General features: G+C 43.3%; 1 protein-coding gene across 1 annotated transcript; it reads right to left on the reverse strand.

Moving 5' to 3' along the window:
- Positions 1-897: 897 nt before the first annotated feature.
- Positions 898-8,821, reverse strand: gsg1l2b (gsg1-like 2b; the record flags this gene model as incomplete). The annotated part of the gene is made up of 5 exons (XM_080788703.1): positions 898-1,201; positions 1,480-1,591; positions 5,673-5,825; positions 7,554-7,601; positions 8,494-8,821. 5 exons carry the CDS (start codon positions 8,819-8,821, stop codon positions 898-900), a joined length of 945 nt encoding a protein of 314 aa, XP_080644829.1.
- Positions 8,822-26,514: the final 17,693 nt, after the last annotated feature.

The raw sequence follows: 26,514 nt of genomic DNA on the forward strand, positions 1-26,514 counted from the left end.
GTGGAGATGCGGTGTACGACATTGGATTTGTTCAACGCAATTAGTTGAACACAAAATACTGTGTTCAAGTTGAGGAATGGCATGGAAAGGAGTGGCATTTCAATTTCTTTCACCATTAGTAAATGCTGCATTCGTGGTCTGGAAAGGGCAGTTGTTTTACAGACGGGTAACTGACAGGGCAGGGGCTGAAGCCCCCGTTGATGTCTATGTGTGCACGTCCCTGCTTCTATCTAGCTTCAGACCTGGCGTGCATGCCCTCTCTGCGTGCGGCAGACTATGGAGCTGACTCTGAGTCAGTGTGTTGCATTCCCTCTGCTGTGCTCTGTTGACTCTCAGCTAAGGGAAGCAATATATATGGGCATCTGTTTTAAAAAACAACAACAACAACAACACTGGATTAAAGACAGCCAACGATCATGAAGTCAGAGGTCAGCAGCAGCAGCAGCAGCAGCGCTCATTTCCATAATGACCAGGAGGAAGGAGGTGAGGTCCGCTGACAAGGAGGCTTGGGTCACAGCTTGGTGCTCGCCGGGGCAAAATACACGGCTGTCAGGTTCCAGGGTGACAGTGGCGTGCACGGGCATTTTGAGGGGCAGGTGCTCAAGGGAACAAAAAGGGCACCTTGTGCGGCGCGTGGAACCGGCCGGTTGCCTTAACATAGTGTGTGAGATTTATAGATTTTGGGGGCATACATAATATAATTAGCAGCTTTTAATCCAGAATTGGTCAATGTCACCATGTGCCACATACTGTACACTGTACAAAATTAACACAAAAAAACGTTCAAAACAAAGGGCACATTGCTGTCCAGAGGGCAAAAAGGGGCAGGCGCTCTATAGCACTACCTTGTGTATACTATACGGTCTATCTGTGCACGCCCCCCCCTGCTATGGGGTCTCAACAGTACTCCTCGTCCTGGGTGTCGGGCAGGTCGCTGAGGTCCAGGAAGACGGAGGCGTTGGAGAGCTTGCGGCTGCTGGAGGACAGGTCCAGCAGCTCCTCGGCCGTGCTGGGGACGGAGCTGATGTACATGTCCCACACCTGCTCCGGGGAGTCCTGCAGCTCCAGCAGCTTCTGCTTGATCTTCAGGTTCTTCTCCATGTTCCGGCGCTTGTGCTTGAACTCCAGGATGGTCTTGGTGTAGCGGTTGATGGTGGTGACCGATGACGCCATGCAGGCCGTGAACGAACACCACGCCAAGCTGGGAGGGAGAGAGGCGGGGATATTGTTTTGTGGCTAGCCCCTTGTAATAACAGCAACAGAGAACTGTATTTTATATAGTACCAAAAGACAGCTTATAAGAGCTTGTAAAGTTGCCTTTCGCAACTCTAATTGTATGATAAAGTTAAATTGTGTTCATGCGGATGTATGTGTGATTCAAAATGCATCAATTTGTTTTGCATTGTGTAATTTCTGAAAGGATAGTAAAAAACAGTTGTGTGTGTGTTTGTGTGTTGCGCTGTGTGTGTGTTTACTTACATGTATGACCAGCTGTAGTCCCATGTCTGAGGCTTCCAGTCCTCTGGGCCCAGACTGACCGTCAGCTGAAAGGCTGTCGTGTACATCATGTGAGCCACCATACCTAGCAAGCCTGGCAAACAGAGCGGCGACACTGATTTACTGATACACGTCACTGATCAATGATCAGACACTGACATCCTCACAATATGAAACACAAACGGACAGTAAGTGGGTTAAAAAAAAAGAAAAGAAAAAAAAGCTGAACTCGTGCACTTTCCTGCTTTCACCACTTGGTGGCAATATAATGTTATCAGTGAACCAAGCTCCACTGTCTTGAACTCACCACTATTGTTGTTATTCTTTTATGACATGACGTGTCTCGCTGTTTGTTAATTTGACCAAGAATGGAAAATGAATGGGGAAAAGTATAATCAGAGTTCGTCCAGATGCTGTAGTGAAAGTTTCATCATTTCATATTAATAACCCAAAGGACCTCCATCCACGAAACCCACAAACACACATCAAATGGGCAAACAAACATACATACTGTACACACATGTGCAATTAGATGAAAGACCTGCTATATGAGCCAAGCCTTTTGTAATGAACTGTTAATTGCCTTTGTGTAACATGCTATACAAGGTAAACTTGAGGACAATTAGAATTAATTGGAATGTGTTTGTGTGCACTGAGGTTTGCGAGTCAGAGTCAACGTCAGCTGGCTGCGTTTGTCTGTGAGACACCCCTTGACACGAAGACCCCTTCTAAACATTGCTGAATCGTGTCCAGACATCCTTATCGACAAGCATGCATCAGACCAAGGCTGCGATGGATTTATGTGTCCTACCGGTATGTACCCTGGACAAGAACAGGTGCTGTCAATCAGCTTGAGGTGAGAAAGGCACTTGAGACTTGGCTGAGTGAATAGTGCTCTTAAAAGACAGCAAGCTCACACTGGAAGAAGGAAGAGGCTCCTGCATTTAAGCACTGGTTAAATGAAATGACTAGTACACTTCATCTTGAGAGAATAAGGTATTTCCTGAGAAACAGGGAGAGACAGTTTGATAAGATTTGGCTGCCCCTTGTCCATTACCTGAGTAGAAACGATTAATAGACAGGATACCATTGATATGGTTGACTGTACGCCATTTTCTTTTCAGATGTTTTCCTTGAGCTTTCTATCATCTTATTATATAGTATGCAATGTCACTGAGCAGTATGGGTGGGAGGGTTAAGGGATTTCTTTATCTTTTTTGTCTTTATTTTTTCTTTCATTTTGTTTCATAAAAAAAAAGTATTTCATATTATAATGTTTGTAATAATTTATCTGTTCAATAAAAACATATTTGACAAAAAAAAAAGACAGCAAGCTCATAGACGGCAACAATAATTAAATATTAGATTAAGTGGAGATATACTGCCACTGTTGGCTCCGTCGACGTAACCTGGCACCACGTGGTCAAATGAGAAAACAGAAAACAATCATGTGTATTTGGGTAAAGTGATTCATATTGTACTACCGGTGTGTGTGTGTGTGTGTGTGTGTGTGTGTGTGGGGGGGGGGGGTCTTTTTGGTCTGTATTAGGATAGGATCATCCTATGTTGCCAACTTGCCATTACTCTGTGTTGCTCGTATACATGTATGTATGTACAGTAAATATTCTGATACCATGCCATACATTGATGTATACTATTGTGAAACTTGAAACTGTGTTGCAACCTGTGCTCAAGTTCTTCTCTCTTATTCTCTCAGTCTCTATTTCTCTGTCTTTCCTTTCAATCATCATTACACTGTTGTCCCCTTTTCTTTTTTTTACATTATCTTGCTCTCTGTCCAATTTTCTTTCTAAGATTACCAGTCTCCTAGCCTTTGTCAGGTTCACTCTCCTCTCTCCTATCAGTATAGTAGTGGTTCTCAACCAGTGGTCCCCGGACCACCAGTGGTCCTTGAGGTGATTCCTGGTGGTCCCCATGGGACCAGCTGCTAAAAGATGGAGAGTTGGTAACCACATTGACCCTGATTAGATCTTTAACTCTTGAGAACATCTTAAATATCTTAATTTAAAGGGATAGTTCAGATTTGTTTTAACTTAAGCTGTATTACATTTTACTTGCCATTAATATAGTGGTTGCAACTGTATTAATTGATTGCCTGAGTCCTGTGGTGAGAGTTCTGCTCTGGTTTTGGTGAAATATTAAGTAGTTCCGGTCATTTTGTGGGGGGCACAGGACACGCATTAAAAGTAAATTAATTCACAAAACTAGCGTAATTTGTATTGTTGACCCATTTCTATAGTGCAACTTTCCTTCATTTTTTACCCCTCTATCACACGGAACTACTGTATGTTTTTTGTGTCCATATCACTACGCCGAAAAATAGTTCCATCTGATAGACGGGTCAAAGTTGAAACGAAAGTTGCGCTATATTTTAAATCCAGGATATATTAAGCCAGACATCTTTATTATAGAACTACCTGCCTCCCCGCAGGGGGCAGTCTTATCTCTTATCACAACAGATATCTGTTAAATCCCGGTTTTAATCTCTAATCCAAGTTTCGTGAAACAGGCCCCAGGAGTATGCCCTAACCCTCTAGTCTGAACAACATCAGCGTCATGGAAACACCTAAATTCCTAATCTCCCATAATTCCTAACACCCTTTTTTCAAGATTATATTATCACTTAAAGTTATGCAAATGGCAGCTTTGTGTTTGCACATGTAGAACAAATCCTTTTTTTTCTCCAAGCTTGTCCATGTTCTGCCATGCGTAAATTATATGAACGTACCATTCACAGAAAGGTCACGTTGCTGCACATAAAATCCATAAATGTGTGGTTTGGGCAAATCACACTAGGAAAACGGCCTATTATGGGTTTTTTTTTAGAACAGAACCACCTCAACAAAACAGATTTTTATGACAATAGTATTTATTGCGAATCTAAAACAACCTTTAATCTCTTCTCTCGCTTATTCATGCTTTCTAGCCCAACTGGCAAAAAAATATTCCATGTGCACTGCTCACTGCCGGCCGTTTCAACAATATCTCACTTAAATAAACCAGTAGGCCTATTTGGTAGAATCTTGTTCCAATTTTAATTGGACTAATATTATATTAGTATTTGCACCTGTGGTCTCGTGGATAGTCCATATTTGCAATATTCTATGTCAATAATAATTATACATTTTGGTCACTGTGTTAATGTGATGGTTCATGAGAGAGACCCAACATATTTGCCCAAATGATGGTTCACACAAAATGGCCATGCCAGTCTATAGTGCAGAATACTAAAACTCGTCTTCTTCAGATTCAATCCCACTTAAGCCATATTGTCTTGTTGGGTTTAAAACCCTTACAAACATCAGTTACAGTTATTTTTGTCCACTTGCAGCACAGTGAGTCAGTGAAGGGTTGGAGAAATTGCTGCTTTTATGGAGATTGTAAATGTAATTACCCACAAGGGCAGTCTATATACAAAGATATTGGGTTGAAGCCAAAGCCCCCAATGCACACACACACACACGCACACGCACACGCACGCACACGCACACGCACACGCACACACACACACACACACACACACACACACACACACACACACACACACACACCTCTCTCTTCTAATAACCCCATACTACATCTTAATATTTCTCCTCTTTGTAAGTTTCTGTGATGAATAGCTTTAATACATTTTGCGTGGCTCTGTCTTCTACTGTTCCTTCGGAGCTCATTACAATGGGTTGGACTGGGACTGCACATGTTATGGCCAGGATAAAGCCGTGGTGATAAGACAACATGGCCAATTTATGAATGTTATACCTTCTCAAAAGGTTTACAAGTCCAGGGGGCTTTGTAAAATTTGGCCAGACTAGTCCATAGATTTGCCTGCCACATGACGTCACAATGAAAAGCCCAGTGTTGGAGGGGCTAGCACCCCTCAAAAGATATACAGGTATATTCTATTTTCACATTGTAGAGAAGGTCACTGCATGTGATTTACTCGAAAATAATCTTGTTACTTATGACAGGGAACGATCAATGATAATGAATTCAACCCAGTCCAAAAAAAAGGCATGGAACTCAACATTGTGAACAGATTAACACAAAGTGTTGTGCGAGTCAATCAGAATCAGATCAAAGTGACACCAGAACTGTCCTCTGTCCCATTAGCAAACTCATGCTTCATTGTGTGGAGAGCGACATCGGCTGTATACCTGAGAGGACAGTGGAAATGGCAGCGAAGGCGTTGAGCTTCAGTCCATCGATGACATTGCCAAAGTGGCAGACTTCTATAGACATGAGGATGCCCCCGGTGCCCAGCAGGAGAATGTACAGGCACTCCGCCACGATGCACAGCCACAGCACGCCTGCGGGGACGGAACGGCAACGATGAAGAAAAGGGAGTGAGGCACACAACAGCGTTGTGGACACTTCTTCTGCGAAGATATATCTATACAAGCTTATACAATGTGTCGCAGCAGGCACCCGAATGGTGACGCTGAGGTTCATGTGGATATAAGTACATGATAGCAGTGGAACCATGGACACACAGTGTGGGGGAAACGGGAAGGGGGGTTGAGAGAAAGAATATTGGCAAGTCAGAAGGTTGGGGTGAGTGGCAGGGGGGAGTTTGTTATGGCTATAGGAACGACAAGGATGAAAAAGGAGGAGGCTGGCTGAGGAGGATTGGACCAGTGACCCACTCACCCATATCATTAACCTTCACTGTCAGAGAAAGGATACATTATCTGCCAGAGACATATTACTGGCCACGGCTTAGCTCTGCACATCACCCTGTTAGAATGACAGGCGAGGAGACGGGCCTGAAATACTGTATATGAAAACCCAATTTTCACAAATTGAATACGGTACACAACCCTTCCCTGGGGCGGGTATAGCTTTCATGTACTTAATTTATCACGGTTGACTAATGTAAAATGGCTGTATAGTCAAAACTAACTATTCATTCTACATTAATATCCATAGCAACATAAAGAACAAAACAAGCTCTAAGCTGGATTTCATATTAAATGAATCCTTTCATTATTATGACATGATTAATGTAATTATAGACGTATGTATAATTTCACGTTCTAAAGTATTGATTATGTTATTTTCATCTAATAACTAATGCTACATCTGTATATCTGCATGTCATATCAGAAAATGCTGCAAGTCTCTTTCACAAGTATAGAGACACTGACTGTGGACTATAGCTCTCCATTGAGTAACACATAATTCACCACGAATGACGTGAATTGTATTGAGCGACAACTGACAATACATCCACCTGTTGTGTGCAGTGTTACAAAAGATCTCACTTCCTTCCACTGCGAGACAAGCGCCTGGCCCTCACAAGAGACTGTGAGGCAGTCTTTTGTGTGAGGACTGAATCAGCCATGCAGGAGAAGGGCATGAGGATAAAGGGAGAGACAGCGCGCCACTGCTACTGGCGACAGGAGAAGCACGGTAATTAGAGGGTGTCTCACTGACACAAGCCTCCCCTCCCACACACGATGGCCATTGGACAAATTGATTTTCTTCTTTTTTTTTTAATCGACTGCCCCTTCGCTTGATTAAGTGATTGTGTGATTGACGATTTAATTTTATGCGACATATACTCGCCCGTGTCAAGTATATTGGTTGCTGCCAAGACACCAAATAGAATGTGATTTAATAAGCCCGCCGACTTGCAGTATAGGCCTATATATATGACATGATATATTTTCCTGGTGGGCATACATGGCTTGGGGTAATTGGATGCTTAGATGTGTCACTACTGTATGTCACGAATCGATAGCCTTCAACACGACACCGAACAAGGGCCAACCACTGTGGCGTGATCTTCGGTGTATGGTAGGCTACAGGCCTGGCATCATTAATACTGTGTTCTATAAGGCCAATGCCATCCATTCATGTGAATTACGTAACCTACACTGTATTGCCTGATGCTGAGGAATGAGTGATGATGAGAAACCTGTTGAAACTTCTGTGGTGCCTATACGTCTCCCTCAGAAGCATGAGGATGGGTGGCACGATTAAACATTATGTCAATGCAATAAAATTATGTTTCTTGTTTGTTTCCCCAGGCTTACCTCTTTCATTTGCAGGTGCAACATACAGGAAACTTCTGCAGTGTTCACCTGAAAGAGATTGCACATTTTGTCAAACTGCACACTAGTTCAATTCGCACCATGTGTGTGGCATCACTGTACTCCGTAGGCCTAGTACATTTTCAGTGGTAGACCTACACACTGTACCAAAGTATAAGCCTACTGTACTGCAACATACAGTAGGCCTATACTTTGGTAGGCCTACCACTGAAAAATTACTAGGCCGACAGTGTGCACGGAACTAAATTCCAGCCTTGCTGCATGCACTTTTTCTTTAACCCATGGCATATTTGGCTTAAATGTGTATTATTTATTTAATAACATAACAATTTCATCAATGTATGCAACCTGCAGGTTCAGGCAGGCCTATAGAAACATCCTGCCTTTACATAACAGTTTTATCTTGTCAATCATGTTGGATAGCCTATAAGCCTATATATCACTGGTTGGTAACCGTCTTGTTACAATTAGATTTGAGCATTCTAGTGACAGCAGATATGTTCTGGTCCCCTGAGCTGAGACACGCATGCATGGTCCGAGTCCGACCATGCATGCGTGTCTCAGCTCACTAAATAATAGCTTCACATTCATAAGGAGTAACAAGTCACAGCCCTGCCCATATATTTATTTATTTGGGGGGCGGGTGTCAAATAATAAGAGCTTACAAATTAAATGAAAGGAAAATGTGCTTCATCATAGCATCGGACAAAAGGCATAATATCATGATAAATTAGGCAAAGAATAAATAAATACAAAAGTTTTAAAAGTGTAAGAAAAAAAAAGCTTAATAATGACAAATGGACACCAACAACACCAGAGAAGATTATAGCGCGCATTCTGGGCCAGTTAATTGGTTCCCTGCACCGCGCGCGCTCAAAGTTCCATCATCATCATCATCAGCAGCAGGTGCGTAACAACTCACCGGTCAAGTTGACATTCTGCTCACAGGAGAACCAGATCCCGGTGTGAAACTTCCTCATCAGGTACTTGTCCTCGCCCGTCTCCCAGATGTACTGGACCAGCCGCGTGTTGTTCGCGTTGGAACTGTTGTACCGGAGACAGTACGACTTCCTGGGACTCGTGTCCGCGGCGGTGGAGGACGGCGGCGGCGGCCCCGTGCAGAACGGCTTGACCACCTTCCGCGTGCCCTCGCACCAGTAGCTGGTCGTGAGCGCCGACACGGCGAGGAACAAGGCGAGGAAGTTCAAGGTAAGAGCCAGCGACGCTCTCCGCCGCCGGTCGATGCCCATAATAACTGCGACCCAAAGAGTGCCACCACCAGTCCGTCACGCTAAAAAATAATCCTGTTTTTGTCTACCTCTCTCCGCTTCTCTCCTCAAATCCCCATGATGTTCCGGCTTTCCAATAACGTGTCCGCGCCCAATTACCGCTTGGCGCATCTGGCTGGGCTGCCGTGCGTTTCTGAGATATGCTCCTTTGTGCTGATGCCGGGTCTCTCATATTCTATAGCTAGACCACCACCTCCCCCCTCTCTCATTCAGCCCCTCCTTCTCTCTCTCTCTCTCTCTCTCTCTCTCTCTCTCTCTCTCTCTCTCTCTCTCTCACCGAGTGGCTATATTGCCCCTCAACTAAGTTCAATCAGGTTGTTTACATTTGCCTATACCATCATAATTCATTAAAAACAAGAACAAAACTAGTGTGCCATTATCTATTCTGTAGCATGTTTGGTGGTGTTCTACATAGGTCAACAATACTTCAATATGTTGACTACCTAGCCTTGATACAACAATTAAGACAAGTCATACATGCAGTATATTAATATGATAGCATTATTATGATGACCGGCGACCGTCTTGATCCTTGAAGGCTAGTATACTGTATGTAATGTGACTACCCAGCTCGCAATCCAGTTTCCCTTCTGCCTGACCCTCAGTGCCCTCACATATTTTGTATCTAGTTTTATCACTCAGTAAGAAAACTGTGTGTGTGTGTGTGTGTGTGTGTGTGTTGTGTACGTGTGTAAGGATATTGGCTCAAGTTTATCTCCATCATTAATTTCCTCTTGACTTGACATGCTTTGTATGCTTCTGTGCGCACAGGTCTGTGTGGGAGAGAGATGGGGGAGAGAAACGATACTGTGCGTGTGTGTGCAGCGCATACCATACGGTACGTATGTCAAATAATTGCAACCGTTGCCCTGTGAGACCAAAGCCATCATTTTTTTCCCATAACCTCCCCCCTTCTTCTGACCCCTCCACACACGCACGCACACACGCACACACACACTCACACACACACACACACACACACACACACACACACACACACACACACACACACACACAGCTACACCGCCTTTGAGGACTGTATCTGTGATTCTTTATCCCTGCCAGCAGTGCAGTCATTCCACTTTATACTCGTTAAGCCTAATTTACACTCCATTGTGTGGCCGTCAAAAATAGCTGATTTTTCAACTGTATGACCGTGACTCTCAGATTTTCTACTGGAAAATGTTGAGGCGGTGGCACAACCAACCAAGCGTAATTGAGCTATTACATGCTCTTCTGTAGTGACAAAGTAGATTCATCACAGGGCTGGGTGATACTATGGACAAAATCTAAAATAACTAAGTGGCTAAATACAAACAGAAGAACAACTAGAAAAGTCAGTTCAGAAATCAGTTATTGCAGCATTTAAATACCAGGAGAAAACCGCTCTGAAGACTGCTGGTAACAGGTGGAAGAGTATTTTCTCTGTCAACAATTATCTCACATAGACTGAAATGTCATTTTCCCATTACAGCTCCTCCTGTTCAGCCGGGGCACCTGATGGAGGGGAAAGGAACTGGTTGGAACAACGTGTTCCACTTCCTTCCATGCTCTACGTCCAACCTGGGGGAACTCGACCCCACCCCCCCCTGTCAGGTGAAAAGAAGCGGCTTGGATTAGTCATGGAAGAAGCATAGAAGGTCAGTTCGTTGCTCTCCCCAGGTTGGCAGAGAGAGTCTGGCGCCTCGGGTTACATTAGATAATTGACACTGGGTCAAAAAATGGGTTGCACATCGGATAAAAATGTAGAAAAGAGAAAAAAAAACAGGAAATGACAACACTTATGCCATATCACAATATTTCAATATCTCAAATATGACAACATCTAGTACTCATGAATCATGATATCAATATATTATCGATATATTCTTCTTCTTTTCCTTTTGGCTTTTCCCTTCAGGGGTCGCCACAGCGAATCATCTGCCTCCATCTCACCCTGTCCTCCACTTCTCTTATTTCTCAGCAACTAAATTCATGTCCTCTTTCACTACATCCATCAATCTTCTCTTTGGTCTTCCTGCCTGGCAGTTCCAACCTCAACATCCTTCTACCGATATACTCACTATCCCTCCTCTGTACATTTCCATAATATTGATATATATATCACTTGTGTAGCCTCGGGATGCTCATTTTGAAAGATTTTCATGATCCCTTTTTGTTGCTCAAAATTCGTTCACAATACGAACATGCACTGTTCACAATGGACGGATGCCTGCTGTGTGAGTGACTCATAAATAAAATGGTAGGCCTACAAAAAATAAATCAATGCTTAATAATAAATGAATAAATGAATAAAAACAAAATAAAACTAACTGATAGTATTGACAACTCTTATTATAAATGAATGCTTAATCATTAACATTGTTACACTGATGCATGGAATGGGACTTGCTGCTACCAATCATGCATTTGTAACATTCAGTTTTCACACTATATAATTTATACTGTATACTCTATAGTCTATATAGGCTACTGCAACACAAAGATCCTTGGATGGGATTGGGGAGGGAGATCAGCATGGGTGGCGTGTGTAGTGTAGTGTACTTTGCTCCCAGGGGGAGCAGAGGAGCTAATCAATAGATACGTGTGGGCTGCATGCAGTGTACACTGTGTGTGGATCTGACGCACGCTTTGAACCTAATACTTCCCCTGGCCAGATACCCAGCATCATGCAGGAGTCACCCAGGCAGGCACGCTGTGCTTCCAGCTGGGCAGCCGATGTCAGAGACGAGTCTCTGGCTGGTAGAGACAACGGTCAAGAGATCTCTGTTGTTACTCACACTCCAGCCTCGATACCCAGGCTTTCATTTCGTCTACTCACACTCCATCACTGTCATAGTAAAGTGGATCAATACATATCCCCCCCCGTAAGTGTGGTATGGGTGTTGGTCGACTCACTTGGAGTGCCATTTAATATCCTGTTGGGAATGCAGGAACTGTAGCTTGACTGATTTCAAAATGACAAAAATAAATGAATGCCAAGGACAGCCTGTGCTATAGATCTACATCACAACTGATGACCTTGATGGGGCTCTGATCTTGCCTGATGCATGTATGAATGTATGAGGTCATACGACAAGAGAGGCAGGGAGATGGGAAACCTTGATCGGGCATTTGTCTTTTTGCACAACAGACAGGTTCACGTCAAGGATTAACAGTAGATATGGACCGCCTATCCAGTCCGACATACAGTAGTCCGACAGCCTATCTCCCTAACCTAACCCTAACCTCGCAGGGAAGCCACGGGTGAGTCTTAACCGGCCACACGTGTCTTAACCAGTCAGGCATGTCGGTAACACGGGTGAGTCTTAACCGGCCACACGTGTGTCTTAACCAGCCACGCATGTCGGACTGACGCATGTCGGACCAACGTATGCGCCCCCTATCCCGGGAGACCTTTCTCGTGTGGTCAATGCTTACACTATTTCATTCTCTTTGATGGTCATCATCATCTCGAGATTTAACATTGCATGATAGGAGGAGGTTCAGCAACACTTGGATCAATGCAAGTTTATTTCAGGGCAGGGCTTTTGATCTGATGAAGGTCGTCTGAACGAAAGCTTGGCATTTCTTATTAACCCATTCTGACCGGGCACCCATTTTGGTGTCAGCATCGTGTTATGCTTTAGCTATTGAAAAATAGCAGATCTACAAGCTCATATCGCGCCACCGAGTGGCGCGATACGAGCTTGTAGGTCTGCTATTTTTGAAAAATCGAAGAACGACTGACATTTTTAGAATCTGATCTCAGGTCAGAATGGATTCATCAGACCAGTGTGTGTCCAGTGGAAAACCTTGTATGAATCTGATCTCAGGTCAGAATGGGTTAAAGAAACTTCCATTGATTCCAAGTATGGAGAACCTCCTTCTCGTATCTACTTTTCAGTTTTCTAGCACCGTGTCCCCGTTCCACAGTCTTGACTGAGTGCAGTGATTTTAATTATTGCATGATGAAAATGATTGCATGGTGGTAGTAATAGAATTTTCTACAACTATCATAAATTGTATATTATTATTTAGCAGATGCTCTTATCCAGAGCAACTTGCAATATTGCAGTATGCAAGATCTGAATAAATGTCATGAACATTATTCAAAAAACAATTATGTAATTGGTCTAATATAATGCAAAGAAACCATACAAAGTAACTAGCATATTATTACCAGATAAACATCAAACCTTGGGTTTATCTAAACAACATGCTACTGTATCTAAATAACACAGCAGCTTGGATGGTTCCCTGTTTCATTCAATTCACTGCTACCCGCTTGGGATGGAGCCACGAGATGCAGAACACGTTGCCACATGCCTTTTCCAGGCTGTGTCTGGCCACTGGCCAGGCTTCGTGGCTAGCCCAGCCACCAGGTGCTCACTGTCAGTCAAGTCGTACTTCCGGGCCTGGCTCCAGAAGAGGTCTCCGGGCTTCCTCCGGGCCGTGTATCCTAGTCTCTTCCACCTCTTTGTATGTATACTACACCAGAGGAGGCAGAAATGTTGTTCGCTTCGGCTGGTTACAGACTATAATATTCACAGCTTCAGTTGGGCGGTCTCAGAACTGATTTCAGGCGTTCTGCGCCACCGAGAAGTTGTGACTATAGGCCGGCTACTGTGATTGGTCAGAAGTTGGTCAGACGTTCAAGGTGGACGTATTTAGTTCTGGTTTTGTTCAGCTTCATTCTGTCAGCAGTGAAGGGAGTGAAAAGCAGCGATAGTTGGAAGAGACATGAGGCAACTTCCAGGGCATGGAAATATTATGCTAATTTGAGGCAGCGTGTGATTGTCCTTGTCACTCCCGCCCGCATAATTTCCTCCTTCCTTTCATCAAAATGTACTCTGTCTCTTTGTTTCTAGGAGGGTTAGCGTCACACGTCCCAAGGAAACAAGCCACCGACATCACACTCACCAAACCTTGAGGTGGAACCGCCAGGGGAACGGGAAGAGAAACAGCTGGAGGAGGGAGGTCCTGGCAGACACTCAAAGTAAGTCTAGTCTTTGTCTTGGTCTTTGTTAATCTCTTCATCACGCTGCCTGTTCTGTGCACGCACGCACGCCTTTGTTAATCTCTTCATCACGCTGCCTGTTCTGTGCACGCACGCGCGCGCGCACGCGCGCACACACACACACACACACACACACACACACACACACACACACACACACACACACACACACACACACACACACACATTTGATACCACAGGCTGTGGGATGTGTAGTGACATTTGCTGGCCCGGGCCAAGTCTAATAGTCAGTAAACAGTAAACTATCACTCTTGTCTAAAGCATATACCGGATATTACCGGTATACATCATTGTTGTACATATGCCACACCACACCATTACTAGTAGCTCTCCCCTTCCTTCTCTGCCAAGGGCAGAAACTGGGGGAGCACTGTAGGGCACGCCTCATCACATCTGGAGCTCCTACCCCTCTGGGACAATGTGTTGGCCGACCCTGTTGTGGTCGTCCTCTCATCATTATCATCGTCACCCCCACAGTCGCTCAGCGTCTTTCTCACGGCTCCATGTTTCTCTCCAGTGATGATGACCACTCACACCTCATGCTGGCTGATTATGACATTTATGAGCTCCCCTGTAATGACTCGCACACCTCTAATGCACCTCGTTTGCCGAAATGGACAACCATTTTTCAAGGTTGGGAAAATGCATCGTTTGGCTTGTTGGTAGAGCTTGTGTATGAGCACTAGAGCATGGAGTTGAGTGTTACTTGCCGTGTGTGTGTGTGTGTGTGTGTGTGTGTGTGTGTGTGTGTGTGTGTGCGTGTGTGTGCGTGCAATTGCATGCGTGTGTGTGCGTGCGTATTGGGGATGCATGACTAATTTGGTACACACAGTTGGTATCCATAACATTTTATTTGGCTACTTTGTCATAAGGGTTAAGGTTAGACATAGACATGTATCTGTTAGGGTAGGTTGAAGTTAGGGTAAGCCAAAGGGATAATTGAATCAACGTTAATGCATGTGCGTGTGCGATGTTGTGCATGCGTGTGTGTGCGTGCACATATGCGCGTGTGTTTCGGTTTTAAGTGCATCATCAATACAGGCACATTTTCAGTTTGCAATTGCAGGAATGTCAGAACCCACCCATGAACACACCTGAGGAAGAAACTCACCTCTCTTAAATGTGATTTACAGATGACAATAATACATCCAGAGTGCATCACTGACTCGTTAACAACTCCATTAATGGAGATGCTTGATGTTCTCTTCCTCTCAGCCAGGCTGTAGGAGTCATTATTACTGCTTCTAGTTCTGCCCCCAATTCAGCCCCACGGAGCAGCAGCGTAGCACATACCATTCATCAATCTGTAAATTTGCTATCTTTTTTACTGCTCTTCTGGGCGTAAGAAAACTGGAGATGTACAGTATGCTGAAAATAACACTTGTGTAATTGAGTCTATAGACCTCAGATGGCTTACCCATATTGTGTGCTGAATTTTTATGTGGCACGGAGTAATGCCCTCTAGCAACACATTATCCTGTTATCCAGGCATTGGAGTAATAACGAAGGGGAGGAAAGACATGGTTGGACTGCATTAGATTACGGTTCTATAATAATCCATATCACTTTATTGAAGAAAAGGTATAAGAATGAGGTAATATGCGATTTCTTCCCGCTGTTGCAGAAATATCTAGCAGCTCTGTGGCCTAGTTTTCAAAGAGTCGGTTTCGTGGATGGAAAGAATCTAATCTCTCTCCTCTGCCTTTTTTTTTTGAGGGAGGTTAAAGAGAGGCTCAGGTGGCGGGCCACATTCTTCAATTACACAGCAGATAGGAGTGGTAACAGGAATGCAAGGACAGTCACATACGTAGGGCTGCGACGGAAAGTCAAATCCGGGCTGGTGTAGACTCTCCTGTCCTCTAGACCAAAGCCACGTGCAGCGGGCAGAGATTAAGCGTCGGGGACTCTATATACACACTGCGACCAATATACAGCTACAGAATATGACAGTGGGATAGCTATGAGAGGAAGAGAAGTGGGACCCAGTTTAGATGTTGTGGCCCCTCATGACAGACAGCTTCTCTCCTAGAATGACGGTTGTTGGCTTGTGGTATTATTTATTACCTTTAGGAATATGCGAATGTGCAGATAAGCCAGGCAGAGTCATACGTCAAGCAGTAGAATAGAAATGACTCGGTCTCAGTCTGTTACTGGAGAAGCACACATTTTGACTAAGGATGGGGCTCGATGTTTGATGGTTGAGATCAGAGGCGCCCAATAAACCTTTTGACATTGACAGCCAAGCAAGGGTGGAAATGTCAAATGTGGTGTGTTCAGCAGCCTTTAGAAGAAGAAAAAATGAAAATGTTTTTGCTATATTCCTTCAGAGGAAACAGAATTACGTGAGGGCCATATAGTCAATATAGGGTAATTAATGTAGAAATCATTCAACATGCATTGAGAGCTCTTTCAAATTCTCCAGTTTCCAACTGAGAAAAGTATCCAGAAATGTTCTGGAGGAATCCTGTTCTGTGTAGTAATGTAATTCTTTGTTTCATAGTTGGATTATCTTCTACATCGCCAGGTTCAATATATTTCATAGCTTTATTGTCTCCACCAGGCCGAAGGCATGGGGAGCGAGTATGTTTTGCACTCCGTATGTGTGTGTGAGTCCGTGTGTGTGTCTGTCTGTTTACCAGCTAATCTCCGGCACCGTTAACCCGGTCGATGCCAAATTTTGCACACACACTCCCTGGATGGCAACGATGGCCCCAAAGTTTCCAGAACGGCCTGTTATAGCGCCACCATACTTTTGAAAAAATATTACTCCGCCACATTCTGTCCAAAAATCACGCAACATTGGCTTTTTAAGTTTGCAGGAACAAATAGCCTCAAATCATTAACGGAGTGTGAAATTTACGTGAAATCTTTCACAGACTTCCCTACTAGGCTGAGGAATATATCCCACCCTTTTCACATTGGCCTGTTATAGCGCCACCAACAGGTGGATTTTTGCAAAACACATTTTTGGAACAAAATGTCTCAAATCATCCAATTGCCATCCAAGGCGTAAGAACAAATGTCACCCTTTTCACATTGGCCTATTATAGCGCCACCAGGAGGCCACAACCTGACCTGGCCTGGTGGAGACCTGTGCCCCGAGGAGCACTTTTTCTAGTTCATGAGATTCATGTGGTTGTTGTCATGTGGCAGATGAGGTATTGGCCAATATTGGTCAATAAGCTTTTAGTTGTGCTTTATACTGAGATGTATGACCAAGGGGTTTGGGGACTGCTGTATTCAATCTTATCGTTGTAATTCAATTAAACTGGCCCTGCTGCCATTCCCTTTGGCTATACAACAATGAATGTTTTATGTTGATTGAATTGAAAATAGTGCTATTCTCTTTGAATGCGGGCCACTTCTTTGTGTGATTGTTTTGCTGCAATTTTGCTGACCTCGATATCATCAATATTAAGCCCATATATGGCCATATCGTGACAGTGATGATAACCTGCGTGGTTGCCGTGACGCGAGTTACTCTGGCAAATGAACCAAGTTGGTACAACACATAGATCTCTCTTTATATGTGGAGCTGACTATCATCACCTGGATCTTTTTGTCTAAATGGCTCCTCATGCAGTCTTCGTGAAGCTGGTAGGCAGACACGGAAAAGACAATTTCATAGACCGATATGCGTTTCACGTCCCTTCTTCCTATGGAGCGCTTATCACCTAAACTTAGCTTGCATTGGCACTATTCTTCTTTGATATATCTGATAAAAGCGTTACTGAATGATATGCATCAATTCCCAACAGAGCCAATAGCAAGATATGAGTTTATCTGGCACCACTCTCCAGCGTGCTTTCTCACTCATTCCGTTGGGTATATCGGGATGACAGACATTTCACTATGCCCTGCTATAACGGCTTCAACTCTCTCTTCCCAGTCAGCACTTTGCAGGCCTTCCAGTGTCTGGGTTCTGTCATAGCATTACGATCACCACTCCAATCTGGCTGTTTCTCAGGCAGATTGGGAAGAGAAAAGCTGTGGTCAGCATATTATGTCTGGAAGGCCCCTGAATTATTAGGAAGAAGCCCCTTTAATATTTCAGCTCCCATGGCACCATCAGTGCGGAAGGTGTCTAGGTGGTATTTTCAGTTTGTTTATGGCCAATAAAACAGGTTTGTGCAGCGTTGCTGCTTCGTCCCACAGTCTCACCATGGGCTGTAAAAAATATTAAGCTCCTGCCAACTAAAAAGACAAAAAGAAAGTCCTTATTTACCCGCTAAGGTTGTACAAGTGTTCACAGTTTTTAAAGAAATTGAACAGAATCATACTGGTGTTCTTACTTGTCAACCATCTTCCAAAGCATATTGTGGTTGGTTTGTTTTACAATTGGATTCCTTTCATTTTGTTATAGCATGAAAACATATTTCATTATATTATGAAAATGTACTTTAACAATTAAGAATACAAATTGAAACTATAGCTTGAGATAGGTAATCAAACACATCACATGAATATCATCACATCTTCATGCATTTATAAGATTGATTTACAAATTATGAAATTCAAACATCAATGTTATGCAATTATGTTTGGCCAAACATTACAGGCATAATTAAATCTAGTTTGAAACGACCAAACCTGTCTACCGTTGATGTCACTGTTTTTTACTATAATGAGCATTAGTGAAGATTGATTGAAAATGGCTGACGTTGTTCTTTAAGTCCGGTATCTTTTAAAAGATTCAAGCGATTATTTATTTATTTTTAATAAATGTGAAGTCCGGTAGAGTAAAAAAATAATATTGAGAAACTCTAAATAAACTTGATTTACTTGTTGATTTACAAGTTGATCTATATTCTTTTATGTTCTATATATATGGCTGAGACTGTGTATAGAGTATAGGCAATGAATGACATTGACATTAACTAACTAGACATTACCATGTGGAAAAATAAATCCATGGGTGTACAGTGTCGCAGTCCATCCATCCCGACGAGCGGCCTGGAGGAGAATTTCCAATTCCTTTTTCCCAAAAAACAACCATCCAACATGGCTTTGTCCGAGGCTTACAGGTACTTACAGGAAATTCTCTTCCGGGCCGCTCGTCGTCATGCAAGGGGGCGGGACTGCGATGCGTCTATGCCTTTGGGTGATGACATCGGTACAATGATATATACCTTATGAATACAAACAACAAATTACATCTCTGGACCATGTTTCAGATATGGAAGCTATAGGGCTAAGGGAATTTCAATTCACAATGTTCTGCCGAGGCTACGACTTGAACTCAAATTGGATGGAAAGTCAATGGAGGGGGCAAAAACAAAACATTGCCTTTTTTAACAGGCAATCCATAACAAGCAACAGGAACATTTTGAAAGGATTCCTGCAGAGAGAGAGAGAGAGAGAGAGAGAGAGAGAGAGAGAGTTTGTGGATTGAATATTTTATTAGGAAATATATAAATGCAAACAGCACAATGTACAGTCAGGCATTTTTGTCCAAAAAGGGTTTCAGAAGAAAGACCTTGCGGCCTTGTTTCCATTCGGGTCCCAGCATCCAATCACACATGACATGAATAATAATTTAACACAGTAACAACAATTGATATAACAATAATAATGTAAAACAACATATGAATTTCCTCTAAACATGAAATATACAGTATGCACAGGTTGGGGCCGAAGTTAATCGGAAGGGGATTATTAGCATAAAGAGGCTGGGGCGATCACCTCGATCCTCTCCCTTTGACCAGGTGAATTTTTAGGCCTGTCTTGAAGGAAGCCAGTGATTTGTTTGTTTTGAGGGATGGGGGGGAGGGCGTGTGTGTGCGTGTGTGTGTGTGTGTGTGCTCACTCCTATGAGAGGATGTCCTTCACTGCCTGGCAGTGTCACTTTCTAATTACCCCCGAATCTCAGTACATCGTCTACACGTAGTCAAACAAGGTCAGGTGGGCCCTCCATCAAGGCCTTCACAAACACACTGCTTCTCACCAAAAAGTACAACACAGCAGGCTGCTTATAAAAATGGATAATGGCCTGCATGGGCTTGCTGGGCTGTAAGTCACCCCGGGATTTCAAAGAAGGATAAATGAAGGAGATAATGCAATGTGTCTGAGGGAAGAACAGAGGAGTCAAATTGCAAAGTGTTTGATAGGAGGGTTTCTGATATAGAGAAAGAAAGCCAATGGGCTGGTAGGAGCAAACGAGGAGGAACTAGATAAAGTGCCCCTCGGGGCACAGGTCTCCACCAGGGCAGGTCAGGTTGTGGCCTCCTGGTGGCGCTGTAATAGGCCAATGTGAAAAGGCTGTCATTTCTTACGCCTTGGGTGGCAATTGGATGATTTGAGGCATTTTGTTCCAAAAACATGACTATATAGAGATAGTGTTTAACAAATGCAGGATATTTGGACAGAATCTGGAGGAGTAATATCAAAAGAATTGTTTTTCAAAAGTCTGCCTCCTGGTAGCGCTATAACAGGCTGTTCTGGAAAATTTGGGGTAGAGGTTCATCGTTGGCATCCAGGTGCTGGAGATTAGCTGGTAACAGACGGACGGACGGACGAACACACACACACACACACACACGGACAAACACACACACAGACGGAGTGCAAAACATATACTCCCTCCCCATGCCTTCGGCCTGGTGGAGACAATGATGGGGATCAGAGGGCTACTGTATATAAAGAAGGGGACAGATCGAGGTGGACTGTAACTAATCCGAAGTTGTTCGGAAGTGAGTCAGAAAGTAGAGCAGACACTTGACAAAGATGAACTGATAGTTTTTGGCACTGGGAGAATAGACGACTGGAGAATGGAGATGGTAATACTCAACAAATATGAGAACTTTAAGAGCTGCACTGTCTGATACTGACTGGCACACTTGTACATGGACTACTATAGGATGTACAGTACATCCCCAAACTTGGAAAGATGCCATGTTGTATCTCCACCTGTACTTGTTGTTGATATACTGTGCACAACATATACTTCTATACTTATTATTGATAGACTGCAAATAATATAGATGGATGGCGATAGATGGCTAGCGATAGATGTACAGTATTATTATTCTGTACAGTGTACCATTGGAGAGACGGGTATGTGACAGCCGGAATGTATACAGGACTGATCGAGGGTAGCTACAGGGACGTAAGTCGGAATTTGATCAACGCCTGAGTGAGGGGTATGATGTTAGTAGACCCGAAACCCTGTTGACCTCAGGATACATCACAGAGGATATGTCCCAGGTGCATCCATGCAATCTATTTTTAGTTATACATAACTATATGTTCATTCATTCTCACTCAGAGATACCGTGATATCTGCAATATCAGCAGCTCAGTATTTTATTTCTATTTTTATTATTCCTATATTAATCATGGTTTGGTTCTCGACTCTTACTTTGTCTTGCCGTACTCTATGACACCTGAATCTCGTTCTGAAGATCAATGAAGGTTCATCTTATAATATCTTATCTTATGAGACACCTTGTTACATTCTGTCAAGGGAAACTCGCCAGCTGCCAAGCTCTGCATGAGCTCCCGAAAAATTTCGCCACGATGAATATGGAATTGATTTTCGCCAAGGAAGGGTTGAAGCTAATGTGGTGCCATCATAGAAGTGCAGTGAAGCGATGTGATTAAAAATGATGTGAGGGCCGGGTGAGTGGTTTCAAGCAGGGCCAAGGACAAACGTGCGTTTAATTGGGAGATATATAGAATCTGAAAGGGTCATCTCTTTTGTAACTCTTGAAAGCTGCCTAATGCCTTACATGTAACCAAATTAACTTCCGACAAATAATTAAATAGACGTTTTGGAAGAATTACATAAATAAAACCAACCATGTCTTCTATGCTAGATCAAATGTGACCAAATTTGACTGAGAGACTGCCATTGCGGACATTACAGCTTTTCACTAGAGGAGAAAAACTTTTTTTTCTTTTTTCAAAATGAGTTAATAGCACAGGCAGACTCGTCACATACTAGAGCATGTCTGAAATAGTGTCAGAGCTGAAATTGACATGTAAATATTAAATAAATGCCCAAACATGTAGCTAGGTGTAATGTTAGAGACCACAGAAGTGTACCTTTCAAGCCTGTTTTCTCAACTCGTTGTTTTCTGCAAGACATTACTCTATAAGCCATATATCCAAAACTGGTGGGCCAGTGGAGCTATGATTCCCTGCTTTCATATGACATGAAAAAACGAAAATTCAAAAAAATCCAATGGCAGTCCCTCAGTCAAATTTAGTCACAAATGTGATGCCGTACAACATGATGGCAGATTCTTTGACCACTTAAACCATACAGTATACTTTGTTGACTGGTGTCCCGCTGGTCGTGACACATTGTAGGCTTGTATGCTAAAAAAATAATCTTTATCCCATTTTCACCAAAAGATCGCCTTTTATGACATGTCCAGAATAAGGGGGCTAGGGTTCAATACCTCGGGTCTCAAACAGATTTCTTTATTCCTCGTGTTTTACAGCGCCATATAGGTTTGACCATATTCATGCAATCCCGCTGCTTGCAATTCGTCAGAGTCAGGGCTGTGAGATCTACAGGCATCCGTCTGTAGTGCATTCTTATTGTGTATCTGATGTGCTTTCTCCAGAGAGCCGAGGATCCATCCTGGTGGAAGCTGGGTCCCAGATCAGAGTGTTGAAATAAATGAGAAACGCAGATCATGCTGGAAAGATTAGAGCAGACCAGGCCCCGGCCCGGCCCTCCGGCTCAATTTGACTGTGGTTACGCATTAGAGCCCAGGGGATGTCTGACACAATGAAATGAAACTTCCTTCTTTTGGGGTGTGTAAAACTGAAAGCGAGAGAATGTTTGTGCCTTCTGGTTGACTCCTTATTTGTCTATTTAGCTCCTGAATGAATACACCTCTGACCTGCTCACTGCCTATACGAAACCAACCTTCTTATTATCATCAGACACTGGTCTCCTCACTGTACTCGAAATAAAATCTAAGTGTGATGAGGGAGTCACTATAGTTCTAGGCTAGCCTCGGAAACCCAGACGTTTTATTTACTATAGTCCTATCTCGGGAACAAACTGAAACTGCCTCATGATGTGAGATCTGCTACAACTGTGTCATCTTTTAAAAGCAAGCTCAAAGGGATAATTTCACTTTCAAATAAACGTTTGGTGATTTTATCGTCTCAGGCTTATGTGAACACCCAAGACCTTTTAATACGTGAGGGTTTTTTTTTAATGACTTTTTCATTTATTTTTAATGTTTTTAGGATTCTTTTATGGATCCTTGTTCTTCCTTGTTCCCCCCAAAAAATATGAAACAATAAATGAAAAAAGTTATTGAAAAAACACGGACATCTCACGTACTGTATTACACAGACACCTCACGTATTAGAAGGACAATATAAGTCACGAGAACCAGGACGGGTGTTAACTTTTCGATGAATCTAACCTTGTTAAAATAGAGTTTGATTGTACAATGGGTTTGTATAGGAAGGGGGCGGGGCAGGCAGCTAATGACCAAAAGTCAAAGCCCTGTCTAAGTTATTCTCTCAGGCCTCTGTTTTTCTCTCTCTCTTGTGAACGTGTAGATAGATATTGTGATATTATGTTTTATTTTATACTATACACATTGCGTGCGCGCGTGCATGCATGGCACAACATGCAAGGTAGCCTACTAATAGCTTTTTAAGGAATGGTGCTGTCGTTACACACATACATTGAGTGTCCGAACAACACTGTCAGCATCAATATTTCAATTGGTTTAGTATTTTACCTGGGCTCCTGTGCAGACAGACAACCACCAACTCGTCTGTCTTGAAACCCACCACAGTGCACCACTATTGTTTGCTTTTTCTTCTCGTTTTACTTCCCTCACTTGAATATCTTAAAATGCCCGGGGCTTATCGACTGTGGTCCATGAAAGATCCATGAGCAGCCTCTCTAACACCATACTGGCCAGAAGACAAGTCAACGATGACTCAGCCAAGGTCTAGACAAAACAAAGCCAAATCAAATGTATCAGAAATTGTGGTGCAGGGGTAAGGTTCTTGTCCACCAGAGACTAAAGGCCTTGAATCCTCTTGTTTGGTCGGTATAGCCTCCAGTTTGTTTGGCCATTGGAGGGTGAGAAGCTGGGCAGGAAGGGTGATTTGATTTCTGTCGTTGCACCAGCAACTCCTACAGGTTGACACAGTATAGAGTGCCTGTTCAACATGCAGGGAGAAGATCTAGGTAGGATGTCATGTTCCTCCGCACGAATGTGCTGTGGATTTTTGAGGGCCCTCCAACAAGTCAAGACAAGTCAATGTTTGTTTAGAGAGTATATGGCGTAAATCATTTGCCAGCCAAGTCTATGGACTTTAATGTTTGTTATAGGGCACTGAATGTAAGTTAGTAAAGACACCATGTGGCAAATTTTGTTTCATACAAGAAACAAGCCTGTATGCATTTGCAGCAAGAACATGAAGGGCCTGAGGTTACACCATGCCAGATTGAGATGCTTGACAGTGGAATCGATGACACAGCCCACAGAAGCAATTTCAGTGATTTCACGTTTGTCTTAACACAGTGCGTTTAAACAGCGGGAGAACAACGCTGAGCGACACGTGAATTTCATTGGCTATTGTCTAATCGCCCACTATCGCCAAAAGCCACACTCCAACACCAGCAGACAGCAGACTGACTGGAATACCAATTCTCTGCAGCTATATACCCCCCATGGCCCCTCCCACTAGACAGGACCAATTGATCAAATCTGCTTGGGATTGGCACAAAACACATTTCAATTTATTTGAGCTTGTAGATCTTTTCTTTCTCAAGTCTTTAGTTTTCCAAAGTCCTCTTTTTAGAGTCCAGTGTTCCTCGTTTGGCCCAATTAGTGCTCAGCATGGGCTTCCACCTATTTAAAGCCACAGAACCCATTGAACATGTTTGATGGCTGAACAGAGATATACAGAGAGCTGATGGTGATTTGTTTGTTGTTTCGTTTGTCCATATACCCTACCTAACCAGTGCGCACTACTGACAGGGATGTAATGAGCAAAACATGAACAGTGACAGGGTGGGGTCACATATAGAGCATCACAGTCCCGCCCCTCCCCGATAGACCCAGAAAATAAATCGCCGTTCATTTTCCTCATAGACTTTTCAAAAAGTATTTATTTAAAGACATTTACGCCGCGGACAAAGCCAACTCAAATCATGACAATAAACACAATGTTTTGGGCCAAACAAAGAATTAGAAAGTAGAAATTGTTTTATTAAAGCCACAAAGAAACTATTTTTCGATTCCTTTTATTTTCTCATCGTTTACATAAAAGGCTGCCACCTGAAGTTACTTTTGGTACTTTTTCCATCACTGAGTATATCAGTCACTGTTGGCATTCCCCTCATGCTGCTGACTTCAGATTGAACTTACTAGAGGAGTCATGTTGGAACCCTGCTTAGTTTTGAAGCAACCCGTCTCCATGGAACACAAAAAGCATGTACTGTTAATGTCTAGAGGGACAAGTTCAACTATACAACCAGCCCAAAAAACAAGCTAAACTTTTGTAGGCTACACCTAAAAGGTGGGTAAGAGAAGACCAAGCTAGGCTGATCAACACGGAAGAAGGAGTGTTTAGATCCAGAGATCGTCATTGGGTTATTGTCCTGATGTGCCGATGATTCCCTGGTGAAGGTCTCCGGACCTGTTTCCCCATTTAAGCTATAGGTCTAGGTCGTCCTCAGACGAGCCCTCCATCGTCGTTTCCAGTCATCCCGGTTCTCCATACATCTGGCCAGATCGTTGATAATTTGCACTCCTGCATCGCTCTTGACTACATCCACGTATGTTAGCGTAGGACGTCCTCGTGATCGATGCTGTTGGTTCCCAGAGCACCATTTTGCTGGCTGGCAGTTCTTGATGCCTTTGGCAGTGTCCTAGTCTCATTCTCCTGGCTGCTATGTTCTGGCTCACCCTTGGTAATCCCTCATACAGAGTCTTGTTAGTAACATGTACAGTCTTGCTGATGTTAAGTACTGCACTGCCATCTGGATTCTAGTCTTGTAATATTTACCTTCTGAAAGATGATCATGAGACCTTTTGATGTACACATGCAGCACAGAGAGGGGCATTAGCATGTAGCCTCACTAGCCTGGCTGACACTGAAGAGTGCAGTCAAGTACATTCAAGCAGCAGGTGGTATTTTAGTATGGTAGGGGCAATGAGGGTTGGCATGGTGAGTTATATTGGCTGTGCTAGTCTCCCTTCATCACTGGCCATAATGGATTCTTCAGCCAAATGACCTGGCTGGAGCCTGGCTGGGCATCTGTACTTGATAATGTACTGTAGCACCATATGGCCTGCTGCCAACTAAGTGGAACTTAATTAAGAGAGCCAAAATGTTGGCTCGCTTGGCTGGGTATGGTTGTGGTGTTTAGATTACAAACTTTCAAGGGTTGATTTATATACCATTCAGCCAATTATAAGCTTCCGGCTGGGTGCTCTTCAACTTTATTGAGCTTTTGGAACTTAATTTGTGCAGTGGATAACAACAATCACACAGGCAATGGTCCCTCATCTGTAGATAAAATATACAGTTTGGGATAGGGGGTGCTTCTCATAGCACATCCCATGGGAAGACTTCAGACATTGCACAACGCAGCACCTTGAATGTTTTGTAATGGCACTCGCTGGTAAATAAAATAAGCACA

The sequence above is a fragment of the Protomyctophum bolini genome, assembly GCF_963924005.1.
Source record: "Protomyctophum bolini genome assembly, chromosome: 18".
Classification (NCBI taxonomy): Eukaryota; Metazoa; Chordata; class Actinopteri; order Myctophiformes; family Myctophidae; genus Protomyctophum; species Protomyctophum bolini.